The sequence below is a fragment of the Elgaria multicarinata genome, chromosome 11 (genome assembly GCF_023053635.1).
Source record: "Elgaria multicarinata webbii isolate HBS135686 ecotype San Diego chromosome 11, rElgMul1.1.pri, whole genome shotgun sequence".
NCBI classification, from domain to species: domain Eukaryota; kingdom Metazoa; phylum Chordata; class Lepidosauria; order Squamata; family Anguidae; genus Elgaria; species Elgaria multicarinata.
In genome coordinates this window covers 16,157,586-16,181,106 of record NC_086181.1, presented here as the reverse complement: position 1 = coordinate 16,181,106, position 23,521 = coordinate 16,157,586, and the positions used below count along the sequence as shown (strand labels likewise).

Here is a 23,521-nt window from a genome sequence, read left to right as displayed (position 1 = left end):
CATGTCCACTCTCCCCTCCCAATTGCTGAAATGAGCAGGACTCTGGGTATGTTCCATAGCAGGAGGGTAGGACAGTAGGACCAGGAGTGGGATTGTGTCTGGAAGGTTGCATGAGGCCTTTTTAACTGTCTGAAATGACAGCTGCAGAGCCCGCTGATCAGGACCATGGGGAGGGGCGGTGGTGGGGAGAGGTGGGGATGGTCACATGTGCCTCACACTGAGATCTCGGTGAGTATAATATAAGAACATCAGAAGATCCCTGCTAGATTGGGCTCAAGCCCTATTTATTTATTTATTCATTTTATTTTATTTATTTATTTATTTATTTATTACACTTATATACCGCTCCCATAGCCAGGGCTCTCTGGGCGGTTTACAGAAATTCTAAAATTGAGATAAAAACAAGTATACAAAATTTAAAACTCTAAAACACAAGGCCTATCTGGTCCAGCATCCTGTTTCCCATAGTGGCCAACCACCTGCCCCAGTGGGAAGCCCACAAGCAAGATATGAGGTCAGTTGCCCTCTCCTGTGTTTGCTCCCGAAGCGGCTCTTTTCTCCAGGAGGGCAGCTGTCCATGGTAGCTTCCTCCACCCCCTACTGTCAAATAGCACGTGGCCCAGTGGGTATGCTTTTTCTGTCGTTCTGGGGTCTCATCTACACCAAGCAGGATATTCCACGATGAAAGCAGTATGAAAGTGGTATATAAAAGGCAGGAGCCACACTACTGCTTTATAGTGGTATTGAAGTGCATTGTAGGATCTACACTGCTGCTTTATAGTGGTACTGAAGTGCATTGTAGGATCTACACTGCTGCTTTATAGTGGTACTGAAGTGCATTGTAGGACCTACACTGCTGCTTTATAGTGGTACTGAAGTGCACTGACAACTGTTGGGGCCCATGACACAGCTACACCAAGCAGGATATAACACTATGAAAGTGGTATGAAGGTGGTATATGGTATGTCTCAATGGGCCCCAACAGTTGTCAGTGCACTTCAATACTGCTATAAAGCAGAAGTGTGGCTCCTGCCTTTTATATACCGCTTTCATACCACTTTCATAGTGGAATATCCTGTTTGGTGTAGATGAGCCCTGGGACTGCGAATGGAAGGAAGTGGTTAAACCAGGGGTGTGCAGCCTGTGGTCTACAAGTACTATTTTATTTATTTATTTATTTATTTGTTTAGCACCATCAGTGTACATGGTGCTGTACATAGTAGAAGAATAAAACAGTAACGCCCTGCTACAAAGGCTTACATTCTAATAAAATCATCATGAAACAATAAGAAAGGGAAGAGAATGCACCAAATAGGCAAAGGGGACAATAAAACTAACAGTGTGAAAGTAAAAACAAAGTCAAGTTCTGAAAGCTGTAGAAAAAAGAAAAGTTTTCAATTGAGCTTTAAAAACGGTAATTGAACTCGTGATCCGCAAATGCTCTGGAAGAGAATTCCAGGCATAAGGGGCAGCGAGAGAAAATGGACGAAGCCGAGACCTTTGGGCGGGTAAGAAACATGGCGTTCGATGAGCGAAGAGCACGAGCGGGGCAATAATGTGAGTTGAGGGAAGAAAAGTAGGGAGCTAGACTTTAAAAGTCAACAGGAGAAGCTTATATTGGATTCTGAGGTGAATTGGAAGCCAATGAAGGGATTTCAGAAGTGGAGTAACATGATCAGAGGGATGAGCGAAGAAAATGATGATCTTAGCAGCAGAGTAGTGAATAGAAACCAACGAACTGATGTGAGAAGCAGGAAGGCCAGTCAGAAGAAGGTTACAATAGTCTAGCCAAGAAATAACCAAGAGTCTTGGCTGAAGAGTCAGTCAAAAACGATTGGATCCCGGCAATATTATATAAGAAAAAAATGACAGGACTTAGCTACTGCCTCGATATGATGAGTAAAGGAGAGTGACCCTGCAAGGGCGTAGATGTGACCCTCCATGGGAGTCCTGATCCCCCTTCTGCCACTGCTGCTTCTTTCCCAACCATCAGCGGTCCTGTGTCTGAGATCTGCTGTTTTCCAATGGCAGAGAAACAATTATCTCAGTGGAGATCGCTGGGGAGGTTGGGGGTGAAAGCCTCTCCCAACCCCCACCGATTCTTAGATCTCGGAGGAGGAGGGGAGGTTTAAACTGAGGTGTGCATGTGCGTGGTCCTGAACCTAATTGCTCCCCTCCTGGCTGAATTTTGAAGGTAAAAAAAAAGTGCTTTAAGTACATTCACATATTTAATGTTGGGTCTAGATTGACTCCAGAGCCAATCTAGAGGGGCGTGGGTTTGGATTTGGGGACAGGCGCTCCTCTTCCTCCCTATTATTTTTTGCTTTTTCCCATTCCTTCCCCCCTTCCCATCATCTATTCCCTTCTGTGCACCTGCTCTTTTGAAGTCTTTCTTCATTTTACACCAGGAAGCCCAGCTTTTAGAAAGGACTGGTCAAAAAGAAAATGCTGGGGAAATGGTGGAGTAAAAATAAAATTAACAACACCATTTCGTAGTGCCCGTGGAGTGAAATGGCTTGATTTGATCCTAAATGCATTAGTATTGGGGTGGGGGACACACACACGAGATCTGGTTTTCAGCAACAGCCCAAAAATAAGGACGGTGGCAAAGCGAACTCCATAATGCATTTTTTTAAATTGCTGGGATTGAATAAGAAAGACCAAGAATGCTAGAAGAAACTGTAGCTGTTGAATAATTGAAACCTTGGTAAAGCACAGAGCTTTGTCTATAGAAAGGGAAAACCGATTTGAGGAGCTAATGAGGAGATTATATAAATGCTCGCGGTGTTGAGCCAGATGTAGAATATAATTTCTGGCATCAGTAAAGGGCGCAGGGGGGGAAATCATCCATGGTTGCTGAAGGCAAGACTTTGATGGCGTAGGTTATAGCCTTAAATAAGTAGGTGGAGGGTGGGGGGAATGGGACAGAGCTGTGTGTGTAGTCTGTCCATTGAAAATCAGAATTCTTCACCCAGACGTAACGTAATCGGCCAAAGAAAAGCTAAAGGCTTTCCAGGAAGGAATCCATACATTTCTGGGCATGGTCCAGGGAAAGTGACCGCGAGCAGAGAGCAAATGGCGACAGATTGCAGCAGCAAGGGAGCTGATTGGGGCGAGGGCATTACAGGACATGGGGCGGCTCCCAGGGACAGCTGGAATTAATTGGGCAAAGGCCCACAAGCAAGGCCTGACGCTCTACCCTTGAGCGATCATACTGGCCTGAAGTGGTGTAGCAGAGCCAGGGCTCACAGGACCAAAGCACCAGGGCTTTATGATGAGCAGGGAGGATGACTGTGGGCTCATCTACACCAAGCAGGATATTCCACTATGAAAACGGTATACAAAAGGCAGGAGCCACACTACTGCTTTATTGCGGTATTGAAGTGCACTGCAGGATTTATGCTGCTGCTTTATAGTGGTACTGAAGTGCACTGACAACTGTGGGGGCCCCATGACGCATCTACACCAAGCAGGATATAACACAATGAAAGTGGTATGAAAGAGGTATATGGCATGTGTCAATGGGCCCCAACAGTTGTCAGTGCACTACAAAGCAGTAGTGTGGCTCCTGTCTTTTATATACCACTTTCATAGTGGAATATCCTGCTTGGTGTAGAGGAGCCCTGTGACTGCCAACTTCCTCGGATTTCCCTGTTCCCTCTGAGCTTAGCTGCAATCCTCCCAGTAATTGGTGGGGAAACAGATCGTTTTTTAGCAAAAGTATATTGTGGTGTGCTATCACTGTTATAATGCCAAGTGGTTTTCCCCCCGGGGTGGGGGTATCTTGGTCTTGAATGGCCAATTAAAACCTATTAGCAACCCCAAAGCCCTGCTCCTGGTGGAATTGCAAAATGCTAGAACTGGTTTGTTGATATAGATCAGCAACACTGATTGCATTTGGGGGCTTTCCTGGGAGGGTGGGGTTGACTCTGGGGACAAGTGCCTGCACTTCAGAATTTATCACTACACCACTGCTGAAGCTGCCCTCTGGGAAGATCCTTCCCACATACCACTTCTGAGCCTTGAATCCAGAGATCAGCTGCATGGGTAGAAAGCACTTTCAGTAGTGGGTGTGGATGTCTGTGTTCACAGACGTACTACTTCCCTCCCAAAACGGGCTCCAACGCATCTTTTGGTGGGGGCTGAGAATGGGGGAAGTCAGTCCCTCTCTCTCCCTCTCCCCAGACCCCTGCATGTGAGAGCAACAGAGTGATCTTTGGTGTCAAGGCTGCAATCGGTGGCTTTGAAGGTTGTGAAACTCCTTCCCACTCATCAGCAAATGACCCTGACTTGAGGTCATTCTTGGAGAGGTCAGCATCAGAGGGAAGTGGGTCAAAACATTGTGCATATATTTACATGGAGTTTCACTTACTACAGAACAGATTTAACAGTCATGCAAGTGTCGTAAGACGCTGCACAATACACCAGTGGAAGCTTGTGGCCGTGATATCAGGGAAGCGGTGAATTCGCTCCTGGTTTCATTCCGAACTCTAAAGAGTTCTGACAGAAACCCAGGAAAGATTCACCACCCCAGGGACATCAGAGCCACTAACCTCCACTGGAGTATTCAGAAATGATGCTCTCCTCACCAGCCAGAAGGGCTGTGTTCTGCCTTAGGTGAATAAGGCATGAATTGCAGAATTACTGGGTTGTAGAGTTGGAAAGGATTTTGGAGGTGATCTGGTCCAGCCTTTTGCTCAACTCAGGCTCTACAATGCAGGCTGCAACTTCCACATCCATGACAAATGGCTGCCCAGCTTCTGGTTAAATACTTCCTACGAAGGAAGACCCACCACCTCTGGCTGAGGATACTGGGAGTTGTAGTCTCACACATCTGGAGGGCACCAGGTTGGGGAAGGCTGACCCAGAACATAGCAGGAACATCTGGTCAGTTACATTATATTGGTCCCTCCTTGTCGCTCTTTGTCCTGTTCTTCAATTTTTGCATGTCTGCTCTGCAACAGAGCAGCGCAAGAACAAAGGCGGGACAAAAAGCAGCAGCAACAGTTCTCTGCCCCCAAGGAGCTTACAATCTGAAAGTCGATATGGGGAGGCAATAGAGGGATGAGAGGAAGATGGAAGCAAGGATAAATAGGACAAGTAGGGCCTGCAACAAATTGTTGCAGGGTGGATTGCTCTTGTCCAGGTTACCAGCCGGCCACTTGTGCCTTTTACGAGAATACTCCCTTTCATCTGCCAGTACAGACTTTTTCCTTAAGGTTTTTTTGGGGTGGGTGGGGGGAGGTTCCTTTGCAATCCTTGGGGTTTCCCCAAGCCTGCAGATAACTCCCTCTTGTGCTTGGATGGTATGGTTTTTGATCAGCGGTCAGAGAATGAGGATACCCATGAATATAACATTAGGAAAGTACGTGGTCCAAAATGGAGTAGGCTGCGATTTTAAAGTCCTGGTTCGATTCACCTGCAACGCTTGAAGGCTTTCAATGAATCGTAGAGTTTGTGGAGGGGTGGAAAACTTGCCTTCATTAACACTGCGTCCTCTGGGCAGAGTTCCAATGGATAAGTCACAGACCTGCCAACTTTCTCACGTTGGGCTGGAGACAGCCAATTTTTCAGGCTGATCTGCTTCCCTCCCTCCTGCTTTGAAAATTGATTCCCTAACTTCAGCTGTGTTCTTCTAGCACTTTCACCTTCCTTGTGGTTTCCTAAGTGATGTTCTTGTCAATTAAGTGATCTGCCCCAGAAGTTCAGCTGAGCTTGCTAGACGGAAGCAAAGCGGTTGACACCCAGCTCAACTCCTCTACACCTCATTTGCAAGTTAATTAAGATAACTAAATTTGAGCAACGAAAATACCGCTTTGGAACTTAGCAACAAGAAGCATCAGAAATGTCCTCCCCCTCTCCCCTCCCTCCTCCCTCCCCATTCATCTAGGACTACAGACTGGATTAATGCAAACTTTTATTGTAACTGGTTGTCTTTGCTTCTGTTATGGGTGAAGTTGCAGGGCTAAGGGCACTGAAGACTTCATCTGCGGAAAGAGTCTACAGATATCCAAACGTTGGCAGCTATGGGTTTATTAAAGCAGGGGGTGTGGCGTTTCACATGTTGCTGGACTCCAACTCCCATCAGTCCTAGCCAGCATGGCCGATGGTCTAGGGAGTTGTACCCCAACAACATTTGTAGAGCCACAAAGTTTCTCCACCCCTGAGTCATAGCTTTAGAACAGAAACGTTACATTGTTGGATCAGGTCCACTTAAGGTCCATTAAGTCTAGCATGCTGTTTCCAACAGTGGCCAGCCTGGTGCATCTGAGAAGCAACAAGCAAGCCAAGAAAGCAACAGCCTTCCCCAGTCATCTGTTCCCAGCCGTGGTGCAGCCAGGGCTGGACTTCAGGACCATTGTTCAGGGCCATGCAGCCCAGGGGCCCTCCAAATGTTCACCCAGAGAGCAGCAGGTGATGGGGGTGGGTGGGAACAGCAGCAGGCAAGCCTGGTTTCAGCTCCTGGGCCAGCATGGGGCTGATGCTGGTCAACCAAATTGTATCTTTAAAACTATTTTATTATCAGAGGGTGGCTGGCCAGGCATGCTGGGTTACAGATACTCATTTTATTATTGTTACTTTTCAGATATATATCTTTTTTTCTTTTTCTTTTCTTTTCTTTTATTTTACAACAAAATGGTGCTCATTCCCAAGGATTTGTCTTCAGCATCAGGGCAGCAGAAGCAAAACTCCATTTTATTTCTGTAGACAGGATGGTGCTACAAAGAATTTAAAATGCAACGCTGCACCTGCTCAGGTTTTTTTGTTTTGTTTTGCTTTTTTAATCAGAATTGGTAGGAAATCCTGCACATTTTCGTGATGTGTTTTGTATTCCCTGGAGATAGATCCAGGGAAGTTTCCTCTGATGGAGAAGCTGGACAAAGGTACTTTCATTCCTGCTTTCCCTTTCCCACAGTGTGGGATACGGTGCAGTGGGTTACAGAAGAAAAGAGGAGCTGGCAAAAAAAAGAAAAATCCCCTTCTTATATAAAAGAGAGGAACAGCTCAGAAGCATCCAAGCCATTATGTTTTACTAATGTTTCGTCTGGCTGTAAATTCTGTTGCCATGAAAGAGGGCAACACATTTCTTTCTCTCCATAATGCTCACAGTGATTTCAGTTTCTGTATGCATCTGCTACTTCAGTTACCCTTTTGGGGGTGGGTGGGAAGCAAAATTTATTCCCCACCCCACCCAGCAAGACCTGTTTTTCTCTATTGGATTGCTTCCAGTGTGGTTACCATCCCTACCATTAGGCAGAGTGGGCAGCTGCCTCAAGGCAGCACATGCTAGAGTGAAGTGTGGGGAGAGGGCAGTAGGGAGGTGTTGGAGCTGCCTGCCCTGCTCCCCCCTGCTAGCCTATTGCCTTTAGGTACAGTGGAAGATGTTGAAGTTAGGGGTTGGTTAGTCTGGGTGCCCTCGACCTGCGAGTGCTCATACTGCCCACCGCCTTGCCCGCCCCATGAGCTGGACCCTTGAGCCTGTGCTGAGAGCTCACGAGGTTCGTGAGTGCTCAGCAGCTGCCCAAACTTGTCGTAGCCCTTGCTTGCGTCCACCATTAATGCAGTGGGGGAAATCTGCAATTTCCCCAACCTTGGAGAAATCATGTGTTTCTCCCCACCTCCACTGATGGGGGCTTAAAGGCAAGTGTTAATAGGGCCTTGAAGGCCCCCATCGGCTGGGTGGGGGTGGGGAGAAACGCACAATTTCCCCTCATGTTGTGTTAATGGTGGCCACCATTAACACAGCAGGGGTAAAGGTGTGATCCGGAAGCGAGTTCACACCTGCACTCACGTTCTCTTGGGGGCTCGTGAACACTCGGGCGCAGGTCTGTCTGGGTCCATGAGGGCTGGGTGTGGGGTGGGTCCGCTGTCTTCGTGGACCCAGGCAGATTTCCCCAACATTCTTAGTTGAAGTAAAAGTCAACTACCAGTAGGGTGACCATATGAAAAGGAGGACAGGGCTCCTGTATCTTTAATAGTTGTATTGAAAAGGGAATTTCAGCAGGTGTCCTCCTTTTCATATGGTCACCCTAATTACCAGTCCAGTTGGTTTCAGTATGCAGAATGGGAGGGAGGTGAAAGACCCCCTTGTCTTTCATCACAGGCAGCAAAATGTCTTGGTCTGGCCCTGTTCTATATTTATATTCTATTTCTCATTACTTCCAGTGTGCTATATATTTTTTTAGTACCATAAAATAGTTTTCTTTTGCCCTTATTTATTTTCTGGTCTCCTTCATCCATGTAATGGTTTTAATATCTTTTTTACCTATCCCTGTTTCAAGCTATTCTCTATATTATTACAGTACAGTCTCAATTTAATTCGTGCCCAGCATATACCTTAATTTCATCAGAAATGTCTTTTCAAATGATATTTTCAGATTAGACCTTCAGTTTAATTGTTTCAGTGTTTTGAAAAAAGAACTTAATCCCCCAAATATAGTTCGACTAAGTATTTTTCGACAATTCAGTCATTCAGACTAAGAGCTCTGTTAGAGTGGCTTTAAGTAATATTCAAGTTTCTTGAAGAGATTCAACCCACCTGAACATTCCCTTCAATGTCTCATCGACTTTACTCATTCTTGTGAAGTGTCCCCTCCTGACATTAAATATAATACAATAGGCTTTCTGAGCAATTTATTCCCTCCATCCTTGTCTTGCTTTTATTGGCAAGTTAAAAAGAATATCTTGCACAACAATAAATAACACATAAAACGCAATAAAATCAACACATAATAAAATAATAACAAAACCACCACTAGGATAAAAAAAATGCAACACATAAAACCAAAGTAAAGCCTGCAAAATAAAACACTGCAAAGATCAAGAAGAACTGGAACCAGTTCTTAAAATGTCTGGGCGAATAAAAGGGCACTTACCTGATGCCAAAAACACCATAACGTAGGCCAGGTAAGCCTCACATTGGAGGGAATTTTACAGATGGGGGCATCACCACTGAAAAGATCTCTTATAGCCTCTAACGTGTTGCTGTGGGGTGATTTAAGTTTGATTTTCAATGGATGTTGTGTTGTATTTTGAGTATTTTGTTTTCCTTATAAAGTCTTGATCCAGCTGTTGGACACACACACACACACACACACACACACACACACACACACATATACACTCACTCTCACCCACACCACCCACCCACTACTTGTTACAAAATCTACATTGGCCCCAATCAGCTGTTTTGGGAGGACACACAAAGGTCTGCAGTTATTTCTTTTAGCATCTATATACCGCTTTTTGCCCCAAAAGTACCCAAAGCAGCTCACAAATCCTATTAAAGCGCAGCAAATTAATCAAAACATGACAGTGATTGTGACATGACTATACCCAAAAGAGCCTTCGTGTTCATAAGCATGCCCAGGAGCTGTTCTGCCATGGAAAGCTCTCTTTCCATATTGTTGTCACAGGTATATTCTTGTTTTGGAGGATCAAACTCAGGAAGGAACAAGTTTGGCCAGTTTGAAGCAAAAGGACCCCTGCGGAGCTGTGATTAGCTGGGCTTCTGTGACATCATAAAACACCTTTACCTTTACCTCTGGAGCAATTTTTCAGTTTGAAAACAAAAGGCTGGGTTTAAAAAATAATAATTATCTAGCATCAGTTGATTGTTCTAAATTGTACAAGTGGTGCTTTAAGCCAACCAGCCAACCAACCAACCAACCAAGGCAGATAGCCCACTAGTAGCATGTGGGATTGAAGGAGAGCAATACTGATAAGGGAATTGGTAATCACTATGGAGGCAGATATATACAGTATGCCCATTTAAATAGTGAAACCTAGGGAACTTTGGCTCATCCTGTACCCCCCCCCCCCCCAGTACCGGGCCCTGTTTTTGCACATTTCTGTATACATTGCAGGTGTGCATCCTCTGCCAAGGTACTCCCTGTAACCCCCACCATTGCTAAGTAGCTACTTGAGGCGAGAGACATCCCAACCAAGACACACATTGGGCAGGACCAGAGAAACATCTTAGACAACTACCCATATTCTTTGAGAGAGGCCTACCTCAACATTTCAGAGCCACTGTTCGCACTCGCCCCTTTCTCTCAGCCGAGCTCCCTGTAGCTGTCCCTGACTGCTTCTTCCTTTGCTGTCCATAGCAAATGCTCCTTTACAAAGAGCGGTGCCTTATTTCAGCTTACTCAACCTGGGACCCTCCAAATGTTTTGGACAACTCTCGTCTGATTAGCCATGCCGGCTGTTGGGGGGTTGCAGTCCAAACCACCTGAAGGGCATCAAGTGGGGGAAGGCTGCTATATTCGATATGTTGAATGTTGCCTGATCTTGGCTTATTCTTCCTTCTCCAGATACCACAAGGTCCAAGAAGAGCCACGAAAAGGAGGGTGTAGAGTACAACTTCGTTTCAAAGCAATCGTTCGAGACTGACGTGCAGCATAACAAGTAGGGCTTGCTTTGACATGTGTGTGTGTGTAAAATGAAAGTCATGTCTCTTCTGCTGAAAAGGCTGGGGCCAGAACTACGTCTCATGCACTCTGACGTAGATACAACTGCCCTCTCCTTTGCTGATAAGAGGGTTTTTTCTGTGACCAGAAAAAAAGGACAGGCATATATTTCCTCGCTATGGAGCTGCACTGAAAGGGAAACCTGCATTTGTGCAGTCCCCCCGCCCGACATTCGGATATCAAGATGGAGCCTGGATAGCTCTTAAAATCTGGCCCAACTGGAGTCCCAGTCTGGTCCTCTGGGATTCCCTGGATGGTGACGCCCCCTTTTCCCCAACCCTGGCTTTTAGGTGGGTTTCCCCCCTTCTAAAAGGTTGAAATGCCCCCATCTAAGGCTTAGTTACTAGCAGCGTGGTGATATTTTTGGTATTTTGGCCCCACCTTATTTGGCCTTTGCCCCCCACCCACCAATGGAACGTGGCCCCTGAGAGCTTCTCCAACACTGAATTTGGCCTCGGGCTGAAAGACGTTCCACACCTCTGGGCTAGTTTGAGCAGCAGCAGCCCAGGCTAGTGGTGTTCATGCATCCTTTCCCAGCTCAGTGCTCTTGAGATGTATTGGACTGCAACTCCCATTGGGGTGATGGAAGTTGTTATCTAACACATCTGGAGGGAACCAACATGAGTAGGGCTATGTTAATAGTTCTGCTATTAATAGTTGAGCCAGTTCTGCTATTCTAGCTATCCGTTTACAGGGCACCAGTTTGGGGAAGGCTGGGTTATAGCTATTGTTCCCACCCTAGTGGTTTGGCTTCCCATTGAGGGCACTGAGTAGACATCTGAGTAGATATTCTGGGTAGATATCTGCACCTTTGGGTGCAACACCCAGCAGAATTCTTGTATCCGCGTGTGTTGGATGCAGAGTATACATCCCCCAAATTATCTCTATAAGTGTACATGGAATCCATTTGGTGTGAAACATTTTTCTTGATAGTTTATACAATTTTTTAATAGATATTCCATGTAGTCATTTCCACCATAAACCATATTTGTTGATTTAACCACCAATGGAAGGTGCTTGTTTCTTCTTCCATTTTGTGGCTAGAATAATTCTGGCAGCAAATGATAAATTACCTAGTAGCTCATGTTACATTGGTTGGACATCTTCTTGAATATAATATAGGAGAATTATTGCAGATTTTGTAAGACACTGTCCTCAATGGGTGCCGTGATGCCCACGGGCACCTCCAATAGCACCCACAAAGGTCTTGTCTCCCAATTAAGATCAGCGTAGCATATTTAGAGGGGGCATCAGAGAAGCTATGGGTAGGTATGGAAGCAATAGGGAAAGATTCACTATTAGCTGAACAAATTTTATTTGGAGGGGGGAAATAGGAGATTTTAAATGGGTAGTTAATCCCTTTCTATGCACCACATTAAAATGTGGAAGAAATGGAAAAATAAATTAATCCTGGAAACATCCCCGTTGTTTCCAGTGTTGTTACATCCAAATTTTGCTCATGTTGATAAACAAAAGCAATACACTAAGTGGAAACAAAAAGGATTTTATAAAATGAGAGCTTTTTATGAAAATGAAACCCTTCTTGCTGTAGCAAAATTAGAAGAAAAGGTTTGGGAAATGCAAATTTATTATCTTATTATGAATCTTCTAGTAAGATGAAATATGACTAGAGGTAATTCAACATTTGAAGGTATTTTATTGGATCATATGGTCAATACAAAAAGTTTAGTATCTAAAATTTATTAACATCTTATTGAAATAGACCCAATTACATCACATGGATTGAAAATATGGGAAGATGATATTAGGATAACAATAGAGCAAAATGTGTGGGATCAATTATGGATGATTCAAATCAAAGATAACTATCAATAATCCCAAAGTAGAATTTATTAAAATTGTTACATTGATGGTATATCACTCCAGTGTGTCTGGCAAGAACGGCAAACACAAACAATACAAAATGTTGAAGAAACTCTAATATTCATTTGTGGTTGTCATGTTCTATTGAGTTTTGAACCTGATATTCTCAGAAATGGCAAATATTATACACCAGTGTATATATCTTACATCAGCATAGGCTCTATTAACAATATGAGAAGAACAAAATGCAAAAGGGATGTCTAAGGGCTTAATTTTGTTATGCTGATGGCAACTCGCAGGATAATAATTAAAGGTTCAGTATATGGAGCTGTGCCATGCCATACCCATTGCAGAAGAATTGAAATTAGCTAAAGGCAAAGTCAAAATATCTGATTTTTGTAAAATGTGGAGTAATTTTATATAAATCATGGACGTATGCAGCAATATTAGACAAAGCTTTTCCTCAGGTTATGGAAAAGAGCGTAGATATGAATTTTTTTTAGTATGAAGCATAATGAAAACCTCAGACTGCCAATGGATTCCACCACCACCACCCAAGAATGTAATTATTTTGAGAATACATAATATTGCATCTGATATAAATATCAAACAGTGAAATATGCCCCATTCAAGATGAACATGGAAGAAGTTTTCTGGAGGTACAGCAGATTTTGTATGGCCCAGATTTGCTGAAGCATAAGATTTACTTGAATGATAATATTTGACTCTTAATTCATCTTCTTTTGACAATTTCAGCAGCACATCTTTTTATAGGTAGCTTGTACCAAATTATCTCTCTTTACTAACTCAGATCAATATCGCATTGCATAAATCTGCTTTTTCTATTAAGATGCCCACATATACACAACCGTGGATGTGTTTTGTCTCACAACTGATCCTCACGTTTATATAAAACTGTTGTCACATGAAAGACAACTCTTTACCATGAGAAAGAGGATTCTTTCTGACATGGTAGGATTTCTTTTTTTCAAGTTTTTATGAAACTTTGTAACCTCACAAATAAATGTTTGGATAGGGTTACTGTCATTTTCAGAGACAGGTTTGATGTCTTTGACCAAGTTCACATGTCACGGCGGCAAATCGTGGGTTAATTAACCCACGATTTGTCAGGTTGTGTGCGTGGCATGTGGACTGTGGATTTGTCAGGTTGTGTGCGAGACTGCACTTTGCATAATCAATCTCCCATCGTCCTGATCGGAGATTGTTGCGTGACATGTGGACCTGGACACAGGGTTAACTTTGGGTTCCTTAAAAGACGAATTACCCATTGTGTCCGGGTTCGCACATAACGCAACAACCTCCAATTGTGCTGATCAGGGGTTGATTATGCAAAGTGGCAGTGGCTTGTGTGGAGACCTGGCAAATTGTGGGCTAATCCATGATTTGCCACTGTGACATGCAAACAAGGCCTCTATCTGGAAGGGGTTCAAATTTCTAACATTTTATCCTCCTATGGTCTCCAAAATGTTACGAAGCAGTAATCCCTTTTAATAATGTTGTTTGTAGCCAACCATTTTTTTTAAAAAAAAAACTGGAAACAGTAGTATACAGCAATAAGCATTTGACAACATACCTGTTATCTATTATGAGGTAGCTGCTTTCTTCTTCAGTTAATTCCCTCAATGTTTTCAGGTTTGTAGAACATGGGGAGTATAAGGAGAATCTCTACGGGACCAGCCTGGAGGCAATACAATCTGTCATGTCCAAAAATAAAATTTGCCTTGTGGATGTCGTGCCTGAGGTAAATTGTCAATTTTTTAATTTTATTTTTAAATCTCTCTTCCAGATTTCCTGTTCAGTGGGGCTGGCACCTGGCACCTACAGTTTGCATCCCCCCCAAAGGTCCCTTTTAAATGAATGCAATCTCTTCTTTTTCCAATGTGAATTACAGGTCCGACATGTCATGCCCCCACCCCCAGTTCCAGAGTAGAATTGCGAAGCGGGCAAAAGGGTCCCCCATCCCCCCATGCTTGGGTCCAAAGGCCAAATCTGCCTTGGCGGGTGGGGGAAACTGTACTCTGGAGGAGAACTTCACAGTTAAGGTCATGTGTAGTTTGGCCCTTCACACCTCTGGCCCACGAAGCCTTTATCGGTATACATGACTCCTTTAAAAAAAAACACGCCCATCTTACCTTACCTCCCCCCCTCAACATTTGGTCCAGTGCTCTCTCTCTCTCTCTCTCTCTCTCTCTCTCTCTCTCTCTCTCTCTCTGTGTGTGTGTGTGTGGCTGCTGGGAGTTTTTCCCATCAGAGCTCAACAGAGAACCAGTGGAGGCTAGTGGCTCTGATTTCAGTGGGGCTGTGAATCCATCCTGGTTTTCAGTGAGAATCAGCCAGAACTCTAAAGGAGCTATCCAAGATGATGGACCTAATTTGAGGTAGGGTTCAGCACCTTGGAGAGTTGCTTTAGCAGCTGTTTCTGACTAAAAACCAGAATGGATTCACAGCCCCACTGAAATCGGAGCCACCAGTCTCCACTGCAGGAAACTGCTCTTATCTCCAATCAGCTGCTGATCAGAGATAAGAACTTTTCCCTGCACCAGAGAGCAGGGCGGGGCTGGGGGAAGAAACTGCTGCGTGATTCAACTCTGGTTATTTCTGAGGCTTGACCGGCAGAAATAACCAGGGTGGGGCTGGTTAGTAGGTGGGGCTAAATCACCTTTTAGCCCCACCCATTCACCCTTTGGCCACACCCACTTTGCCCATGGCCCTACCCACATGTAGAACGTGCCTCTCCAAAGACTTTTCTCAGATTGTAATTCAACTTGTGGATTGAAAAAGGCTCCCCAGTCTTGCGCTTTCCCTACCTGGGCCAGCTCCTGCATATCTCTCAGAGTCTGGGCTTCCCCAGTCATTTCATTCAGAGGGAGAGGCCCTGTTCTGGCCTGTTTGGCAATGATCTGCTAAGGGCATTGGGCAGGGCTGTTTTGGTAGTGGGCCCTACACTTTGAAGTCAGCTCTGCTCGGTGGGGATGATGGGAGTTGTAGGCCAACACATCTAGAGGGTGCAACATTGGGGAAGGCAGCTTAGGGAAACCTGCCGGGTCATATTTCTTCCTTTTTGTCTATTGTCAAGCAAACACTCTTTATTTAGGAACTCCATTTTGTGGGCTGCTGCATTATCGAACTTTACTTTTTGTTGCTACTGGGATGGTGAACTTTTTTTTAATATACATTTTGCGGTTGAATTTTTTGCTTTAGCATTATATTGATGGCGAGGTTTCATTTTAAAAGGATTGCTGTTTGGCACGGTTGCTGTTTTGTTTGTTTTGCGATTGTTTTATGGATGAATTTTATAGCTGTGTACATCACTTCGGGCGCTGTTGCCGCAGAGAACACGTCGAATACAGTTTAACAATAAATCAAGAGTTGTGCATAAGCGTTGTTCTGCTGTTCCTAAAATGCATATGATATTGCCACTTGCACTACCCATTAATGCCTGCACCTTTTGTACAGAAGTATCTCTCCTCTCACAATCCAAATTAAACTCCCCATCGTTTTGCTTCTCCCACATATATATGCCCTAGGGTTGAAGGCAACATTGGCTTATTTCCATTTTCCCTTGGATATCTTCTCATCCAGCCCTACTTATACTTCATATGGGCTGTTCCACAACAATACTAATCAAATTTTACCTATTAATTCTTCATAATTCTTACTTATTTCCAAATGTATTAATTTCTTATCTGTTAAAAATACTGAAGACAATGCAGGTTCATTTAGGAATAATAATAATAATAATAATAATAATAATAATAATAATAATGTTACCCGCCTCTCCCTCTAGATCGAGGCAGAGGTACAACACAAATGCAAACTCCATAAAATACGTATAATTGATTAAAACATATAAAACTAATGCATTATTAAAAGCAGCACATTATTAAAAGGCATCTTAAAATTCAACTGGGTAGGCCTTCCGGAAGAGATCAGTCTCCATGACTTTCTTAAATTCCAGAAGACTGTTAAATTGACAAAACTCTCCTGAATCTTTGCAAAACAACAGTGATATACATACATCTTCACGCCCCTATGAAAACAAGTTATGTCATTCTCTGATATGCCTTATTATATTTATTACTTACATTATTCCAGCTGTAGTATATTGAATTGCACTCTGCACATGCTCAGAAGCTCATAATAAAGAGCCACTTTCTTCTAGGCTCAACTGGCATCATTGAGTCCTACCTTCCTTTCTCTGTTGATCTTATTTCACTTTTAACAAGATTTGGATTCAAAGAGGAATGCATGGTTGGATCCAGAGAAAATAAAGGGGAATGCTACTCATAGAGATGAATAAGAATTTTGTTTCAGTTTGCAAATCTCTTGGAAATGCCCCATTCGTGATCCCGAATGCAAAAAGGAGTGCATTTTCTTTGAAAATGTCCTCAAATTCCTGAACTTGCCTTCACTTTCACAAAATATGTACTTCAAAAATGTGCAGTTTTCTCACCTTGCACGTAACATTGTCAAAATGTGCACATTTTAAATCACCCCCACTTGAGTCTATGGGGGAAATTCATGCTATTTTGGAAATATGCGCTAACTTTCATGTTCTGTAGCTGTTCGGCTTTGCACGTTTTTTCCATTTGCTCAATATGAACAGTGAGTGCAAGTTAAGGAGAGATGAGCAGCGCGCTCATGTTCAGAGAACCTTGGCCAGCTCGAACATCGCTCGTTCACCATCCTTAGCCCCTCACACAAGGCTTTCCTGGCTCTTCTGTGCCCCCTTATCACTGCAGCCCCCTACAAGCCAAAGCATCAAGGGCTATTCTGGAATGGCATGGGGATGAGGCCCAGGGGGTCTGCCTCCCTATGGGGGTGGTTGAAATCAGAGGAATTCAGCAGGTCTGCCTTGTGCCCGCGAATGTGCTTTTCCTGCTCACGCAAGACCAAATCCAAGCTGCGATGCTTATTCCATCAGTTGGTTAGATCAATCAATTAAAGAAACACTTTTGATATATTAAAAATGTGCCCCCGATTTCAACCACCAGCAAATAAATGAAAAGGTTATCATTTTTTAATAAAAGCTCATGTTTAAAAAGCTGCAAGCCCCCGTCTTAGAAGTGCCATTTCCTACTCTCCCCGCCTCCTATTTCATACAGAAGGGAGGGCTTCTTTTAAAATGGAGCTTTTAGAGATTGTCTAAAAGCCATGGCAGTATTTTTGTTTTGTTTCGTTTTGCTTCTTTGCTATGATGTTTGCTAATATGAAAATTTGATCAGTGAATTGATAAATAACCAATTAAACTCTTATGATGAATCATCCAAGATTTCTTTAATCAGGTGGACTAGATGGACCCTTTGCTGTATCCAAAAGAGAGGCAGAGTAAAATCCTTTATTTAAAAGTATCCATCACAAAGCTAGCAGCACTAGCACCATGCCTGACTAAAAGCTCCATCTGATGCGCATTTTACTGCACGCTCGTTACTGGACACTCGCAAATGACTCACATGACATCGTCTGCCTCTTGCGCCCGTCTTCCGCCCCTTCTGGCCATTATTGTGCCGCAAAAAAACCCTCATTAAGTCCGGTTGCTGCTCTCTCCTACCGGACTGAATGGCGCTCATTACTTCCTGTTTTCAGGAAGCGACGTGGGAGCAGCGACAGCAGAAGCGACGGGAGCCGCGCATTTGACTAGATGTGATGGGGCTTTTAGCCTCCCAGCTACTATTCCCAATTGCCTCCCTTCAGCTGGGTATAACCCCAGCTCTCTTAAAGAGACAATGCCTATACAATCACCACACCCTTGGACTAGATCAGCCTTCCTCAACCTGGGGCGCTCCAGATGTGTTGGACTACAACTCCCAGAATGCCCCAGCCAGCTGGCTGGGGCATTCTGGGAGTTGTAGTCCAACACATCTGGAGCGCCCCAGGTTGAGGAAGGCTGGACTAGATGGACTCTTGGTTTGAGCCACCAAGGCTCTTCTGATGTTCTTCACGGCACGGTTTGATCCGTGAAACGGTTCCACGGGGGAGGGAGCTTACAATGGCAGTGGGGCTTCCGATCCTTTCCTTTTCCTGCTTAAAGAACTTTTAAAAGCCAGCAGCAATGCCAGAAGTTTTGGCGGACTGGTGCAACAGCAACAGCAGAGTTCTGGCTGCTACTGCCTTCCTTCCCTTCCAGAGTGCTTCTGGGAAGGAAGCTGTCGGCAGAGGCCATAGCCTTGCTGCTGCTGCTAAATCCACTGGCAGAGTTGGACTGTAAACTTTTTTAAAAAAAAAGTGAAAAGGGCAGCACACCACCCTTTTAAGTCCCCTCCCCTGAACGTGCAAAGTGATTCGTGCTGCCCCATTCTCCCTGTTTTGGCATTCACTCAAAGCGCCGCTCCCCCCCCATAAATCAGGTGAATCTCCAAAGGGGGAAAACTAATATCACCCCTACTTTTTGATTAGATGTCTCCCTCTGGGTGTCGTATTATAGCTTGGTGAACAGACTTCTCGTTTTATAATGTCTGTACGCAGGCCGTGAAGCACTTGAGGACGGCGGAGTTCAAGCCATACGTTGTGTTTGTGAAGCCTCTTGTCTTGGAAAAGAAGAAGAACGCACCGTTATCTCTATTGACCGAAGAAATCTTCGTCCCGCTTGTAAGTATTTCACGTTAGAGGCTGGTTCACACAAGGGAGGCTCCCCCTTTAGAAAATCACGCAAAGAACCCATGACTGTTGACAACCTATATGTCACACTACAGCTCATAAAACATGCTAAAATAAAGATGAAACCCATATCTATATATCTATATATCTATATCTATCTCATTGACACAGTTGCAAGCTCTATACAAAGAGTACATTGGGTCCTGGCTAAGTTAATCACGCTTTATTCACATTGAAATGAATGGGGCTTGAGTTAATCATGACTAACATAGGACACGTAGATATGACCAAGTTGTGTCCCACACCTCTGCCATAGTGCAACAAGAGTCATTGTACTTTGAATGATACCTGTTGCACTCTCTCTGGGTGTTAACAGAAATTGACCCAATGAATTGGGCTGTGACAGGCTGGTATGGCTTCTGCTGCCTTTGCCTTGAATCATCAATTCAGACCCTTGTTCGTGTAGTAGCCCCCATTGCTGTTTCCTGTACAGTTATTTAAACCATACAGAGGGACAGGCAACATAGTGCCCCCTAGGTGTTTTGGATGACAACTCCCATAATCCCCAACTATTATTATTATTATTATTATTATTATTTATTTATTTATTTATATAGCACCATCAATGTACATGGTGCTGTACAGAGTAAAACAGTAAATAGCAAGACCCTGCCGCATAGGCTTACAATCTAATAGTACAATAATAATAATACAATCAAACTATAGGCCATGTTGGATGGGGATGATGGGAGTTGTAGTCCATCTGGTGGACGCCACGTTGCCTATCTTTGCCATAGTGCAATAGGTATCTTTCAAACTACAATGACTCCTCTTGCACTATGGCAGAGGTAGGCGACCTGGTGCCCTTTAGACAGTTTTGGATTACAACTTCCATCAGCCTCAACGCATGGGGTTGGATCTAGTCTTAAGCATGTATAGACTGCACTCATTGAAATCAATGGCGCACAACTTGGTCATGTCTTACTTGTCCCATTGATTTCAGTGGGTCTACTCTAAGCATGACTGAGTCTGGGATCCAGCCCATGGTGTGTACTCTTAGGGGACTGAAGGGTGAACTCTTAGGGGATTGGCAAACATATTGCCAGGGAAGGTGTCTTGAGGAGATGATATAACCAAAGCTCAGTGTATTGGGTGTCATCTGCACTCCTCAAACTGAGGTTTTTTTTCATCCAGTTCCAATTGGTACTGCACCCCAATGACATTTTATTTATTAAAACATTTGTATCCCGCCCTATATCACAAGGATCTCGGGACAGCATACAGAAAAAATCATATAAACAATATAAAACAATAAATGCACACAGCTAAAAACAAATTAAACATTTAATAAGCTAAAACCAGTATAGAATTTAAAAACAGCAAAACCAATTAAACAATTAAAACTATGTACTGGCTTGGTAAATTTAGCTGTTCCTTTTTGCTAAGAATAGCACAGACAGGCTCAGAGTGTTGCCTTATGTTGTCGGTCTGTTTGGCCTCATCTACACCAAGCAGGATATTGCACTATGAAAGCAGTATGAAAGTGGTATATAAAAGGCAGGAGCCACACCAAGCAGGATATAGTGGTATGGAAGCAGTATATAGTATGAGTCAATGGGTCCCAACAGTTGTCAATGCACTTCAATACCGCTATAAAGCAGTAGTGTGGCTCCTGCCTTTTATATACTGCTTTCATAGTGCAATATCCTTCTTGGTGTAGATGATGCCAATGTCTGTCTCTCTTTTTTTACAGGACGAGGAGCAGCAAGAAATGGTTAACTCGGCTGCCTTCATTGAAGAACAGTATGGCCACCTGATTGACACTGTGCTGGTGAAGGAAGATCTCCACAATGCCTGCAACCAGTTGAAAACCATATTGGAGAAACTGAATACAGACTCGTTTTGGGTGCCAGTCTCCTGGGTCAGGTTGTAGTCACCTAGGCAGTGCCAAAGAGAGAGAGAGAAAGAGAGGAGATGTACCTGTTTGATAATATGCTGTAAATAGAATGGATGGTTAAAAGTGGAGGGTGGGGAAATGTCCACTGAAGTAGCCAGCTTGCTTGGAAAACAGAAAAGAGAATCTTTTTCCCATCTGGGAACATATTCTGGGAATATATTTTCCTCCTCAGGAGTGGAACGCAATGCAACAGAATGAAAAATCGTCACAGAGGACAATCCAGAAGCAAATGTGCTGTTGGACAATAGTTTTATGTCAGATTTCAGGTACTGTATCTGGATGGAAGCCTTTAGCTTCCCCCCCCCCCCCCACCAAAAAAAAAATTTTTTTTTGCACCTTAGGCTCAAAATGTGGTGATCCTGAGAAAGACAAGGCACTTGGGAAATGTTACAAACTTTATGGTATAAGTAAAACAAGCTAATTCCGGGATTCTAGTAATCAATAAATGAAAGATAAATTTAGTTACACAGTTATACTTTCAAGTTGAAAAATAAGAAACTTTTTTTAAAAACTGGTTGGTCAGACAGAATCAAAAGAAGCCTTATCCAGATGGTGATAGTTCATACTTTTGCAAAAGGGAATCTTTTCAGTGCAAATCAGCAAGACTTTTAACTTTTTGTCTGAATCATTCACCACAGTATAGCCACAAATACAGCAAACTATATTTTGAATCATCAAAAATCCTTTGGGATTTTTTTCTCTGTTGTATCTGCAAGTTGCTCTAAATCAACCTTTCCTAACCTGGTGCCCTCCAGATGTGTTACACTACAACTCCCATCATCCTGAATGAGCATGGGTGATGGGAGTTGTAGCCCAACACATCTGGATGGTGCCTGGTTGGGGAAGGCTGCCCTAAATAATGGGCTCAATCATGTGATCAAGGCATTGGAAACTTTCCCTTATTCTACTCCGAATAAGCAAATAGGTGGGAGCAGTGGAGGCTGGTGGCTCTGATTTCGGTGGGTCTGTGAATACATTCTGGGTTTGAGTCAAAACCACCCAGAACTCTAAAGCAGCTATCCAAGGTGCTGAACCCTAACTCAAAATTGGTTCATCACCTTGGATAGCTCCTTTAGAGTTCTGGCTGATTCTGACCGAAACCTGGAATGGATTCATGACCACACCGAAATCAGAGCCACCAGCCTCCACTAGCCTGGAGGTATCTGATACACTTCTCTCCTCTTTCTATTTGGTTTGCACAAGTTTTGAGGAAGTCCGAAACATTCTGAGATTTTTGTGCAGGCCGATTACCCACTATGGGAAGGCAATCGGTCTGAATTTTTGAAAGTGGTTAGGGGGGGCATGACATGAGGGATGCTGAAAGGAATTTGATAAGAAAACCCCAGCTCAAGAGTGACTGCATGATATAATCTCAAATGATCGTAGCTGTAGGGTTTGCAGGAAAGATCTACTGGCAGTAGGAAGCACATGTCCAGGCCTGCGGATGTCTTACACATCTGTGAATTTGCTATACAATGTTGAATTTGGTGCAGAGTTCAGCATCTGGAAATTCATTGCTTAAATTAAAAAAAAAAAAAAGATAAAACAAAATCCCAGTTCTTATGTTTATAGAAATGTTTGGGTGTTTTGTGTTGGACTGGATTAAGGTTGTGTAACTAGTGGCCCTCCAGATGTTTCAGCCTACAACTCCCATCTTCCTTCACTATTGTGTCCAGTTCTGGGCTCCACAATTCAAGAAGGACGCAGACAAGCTGGAGTGCGTTCAGAGGAGGGCAACCAGGATGATCAGGGGCCTGGAAACAAAGCCCTATGAAGAGAGACTGAAAGAACTGGGCATGTTTAGCCTGGAGAAGAGAAGATTGAGGGGAGACATGATAGCACTCTTCAAATACTTAAAAGGTTGTCACACAGAAGAGGGCCAGGATCTCTTCTCGAACCTCCCAGAGTGCAGGACACGGAATAACGGGCTCAAGTTAAAGGAAGCCAGATTCCGGCTGGACATCAGGAAAAACTTCCTGTCTGTTAGAGCAGTGCGACGGTGGAATCAGCTACCTAGGGAGGTTGTGGGCGCTCCCACACTAGAGGCCTTCAAGAGGCAGCTGGACAAGCATCTGTCAGGGATGCTTTAGGGTGGATTCCTTCACTGAGCAGGGGGTTGGACTCGATGGCCATGTAGGCCCCTTCCAAGCCTATGATTCTATTGGCTAGGCTGATGGGCATTGTAGGCCAAAACATCTGGTGGAGGAGCACAGGTTGCCCATCCCTGGGCTGAGTAGATCAAGATGCCCATGGCTACTCTAGAGATTGAGGAGAGGGTGCATCAGAAACCCCATGGGCCCTGAGCTCTCCAGTCAACCTATCCCCAATCTCCATACTCTTCCCGATCTTTCTATATCTCCAGTGTTTGCCATGTAATTCCACAATGCCGAAGTTGGTTACTAGTTCCCAGTTCTTTCATTGTGCGAAAATTTGAAAAAGAAGCTCAACCAGCAAACTGAATAAGGACCTAAAACTACAATGTTCCTGCACCCCAAAGTAACCTTAGGACTACTTCATATCCCATATTTCTATGATTGGGAGTCTCTCCCCTTGAAGATAAACAACAATTCTCTCAAATCATACCAGTCATTTTTATGCAAGACACATTAATGTGTGATGGCCTCAGATGGCAATGTCAAATAAGGAATGG

General features: G+C 43.9%; 1 protein-coding gene across 1 annotated transcript in view; it reads left to right on the top strand.

The window, feature by feature from the left end:
* The window catches only part of MPP3 (MAGUK p55 scaffold protein 3), an 88,146-nt gene extending 67,057 nt beyond the window's left edge, over nucleotides 1–21,089 (top strand). Inside the window, exons 16-19 of the mRNA XM_063138687.1 lie at nucleotides 10,317–10,410; nucleotides 13,950–14,058; nucleotides 18,783–18,905; nucleotides 20,668–21,089. Coding sequence (XP_062994757.1) covers nucleotides 10,317–10,410; nucleotides 13,950–14,058; nucleotides 18,783–18,905; nucleotides 20,668–20,847 — 506 coding nt within the window. The 3' untranslated portion in view covers nucleotides 20,848–21,089. The remainder of the gene's footprint in view (nucleotides 1–10,316; nucleotides 10,411–13,949; nucleotides 14,059–18,782; nucleotides 18,906–20,667) is intronic.
* Nucleotides 21,090–23,521: the final 2,432 nt, after the last annotated feature.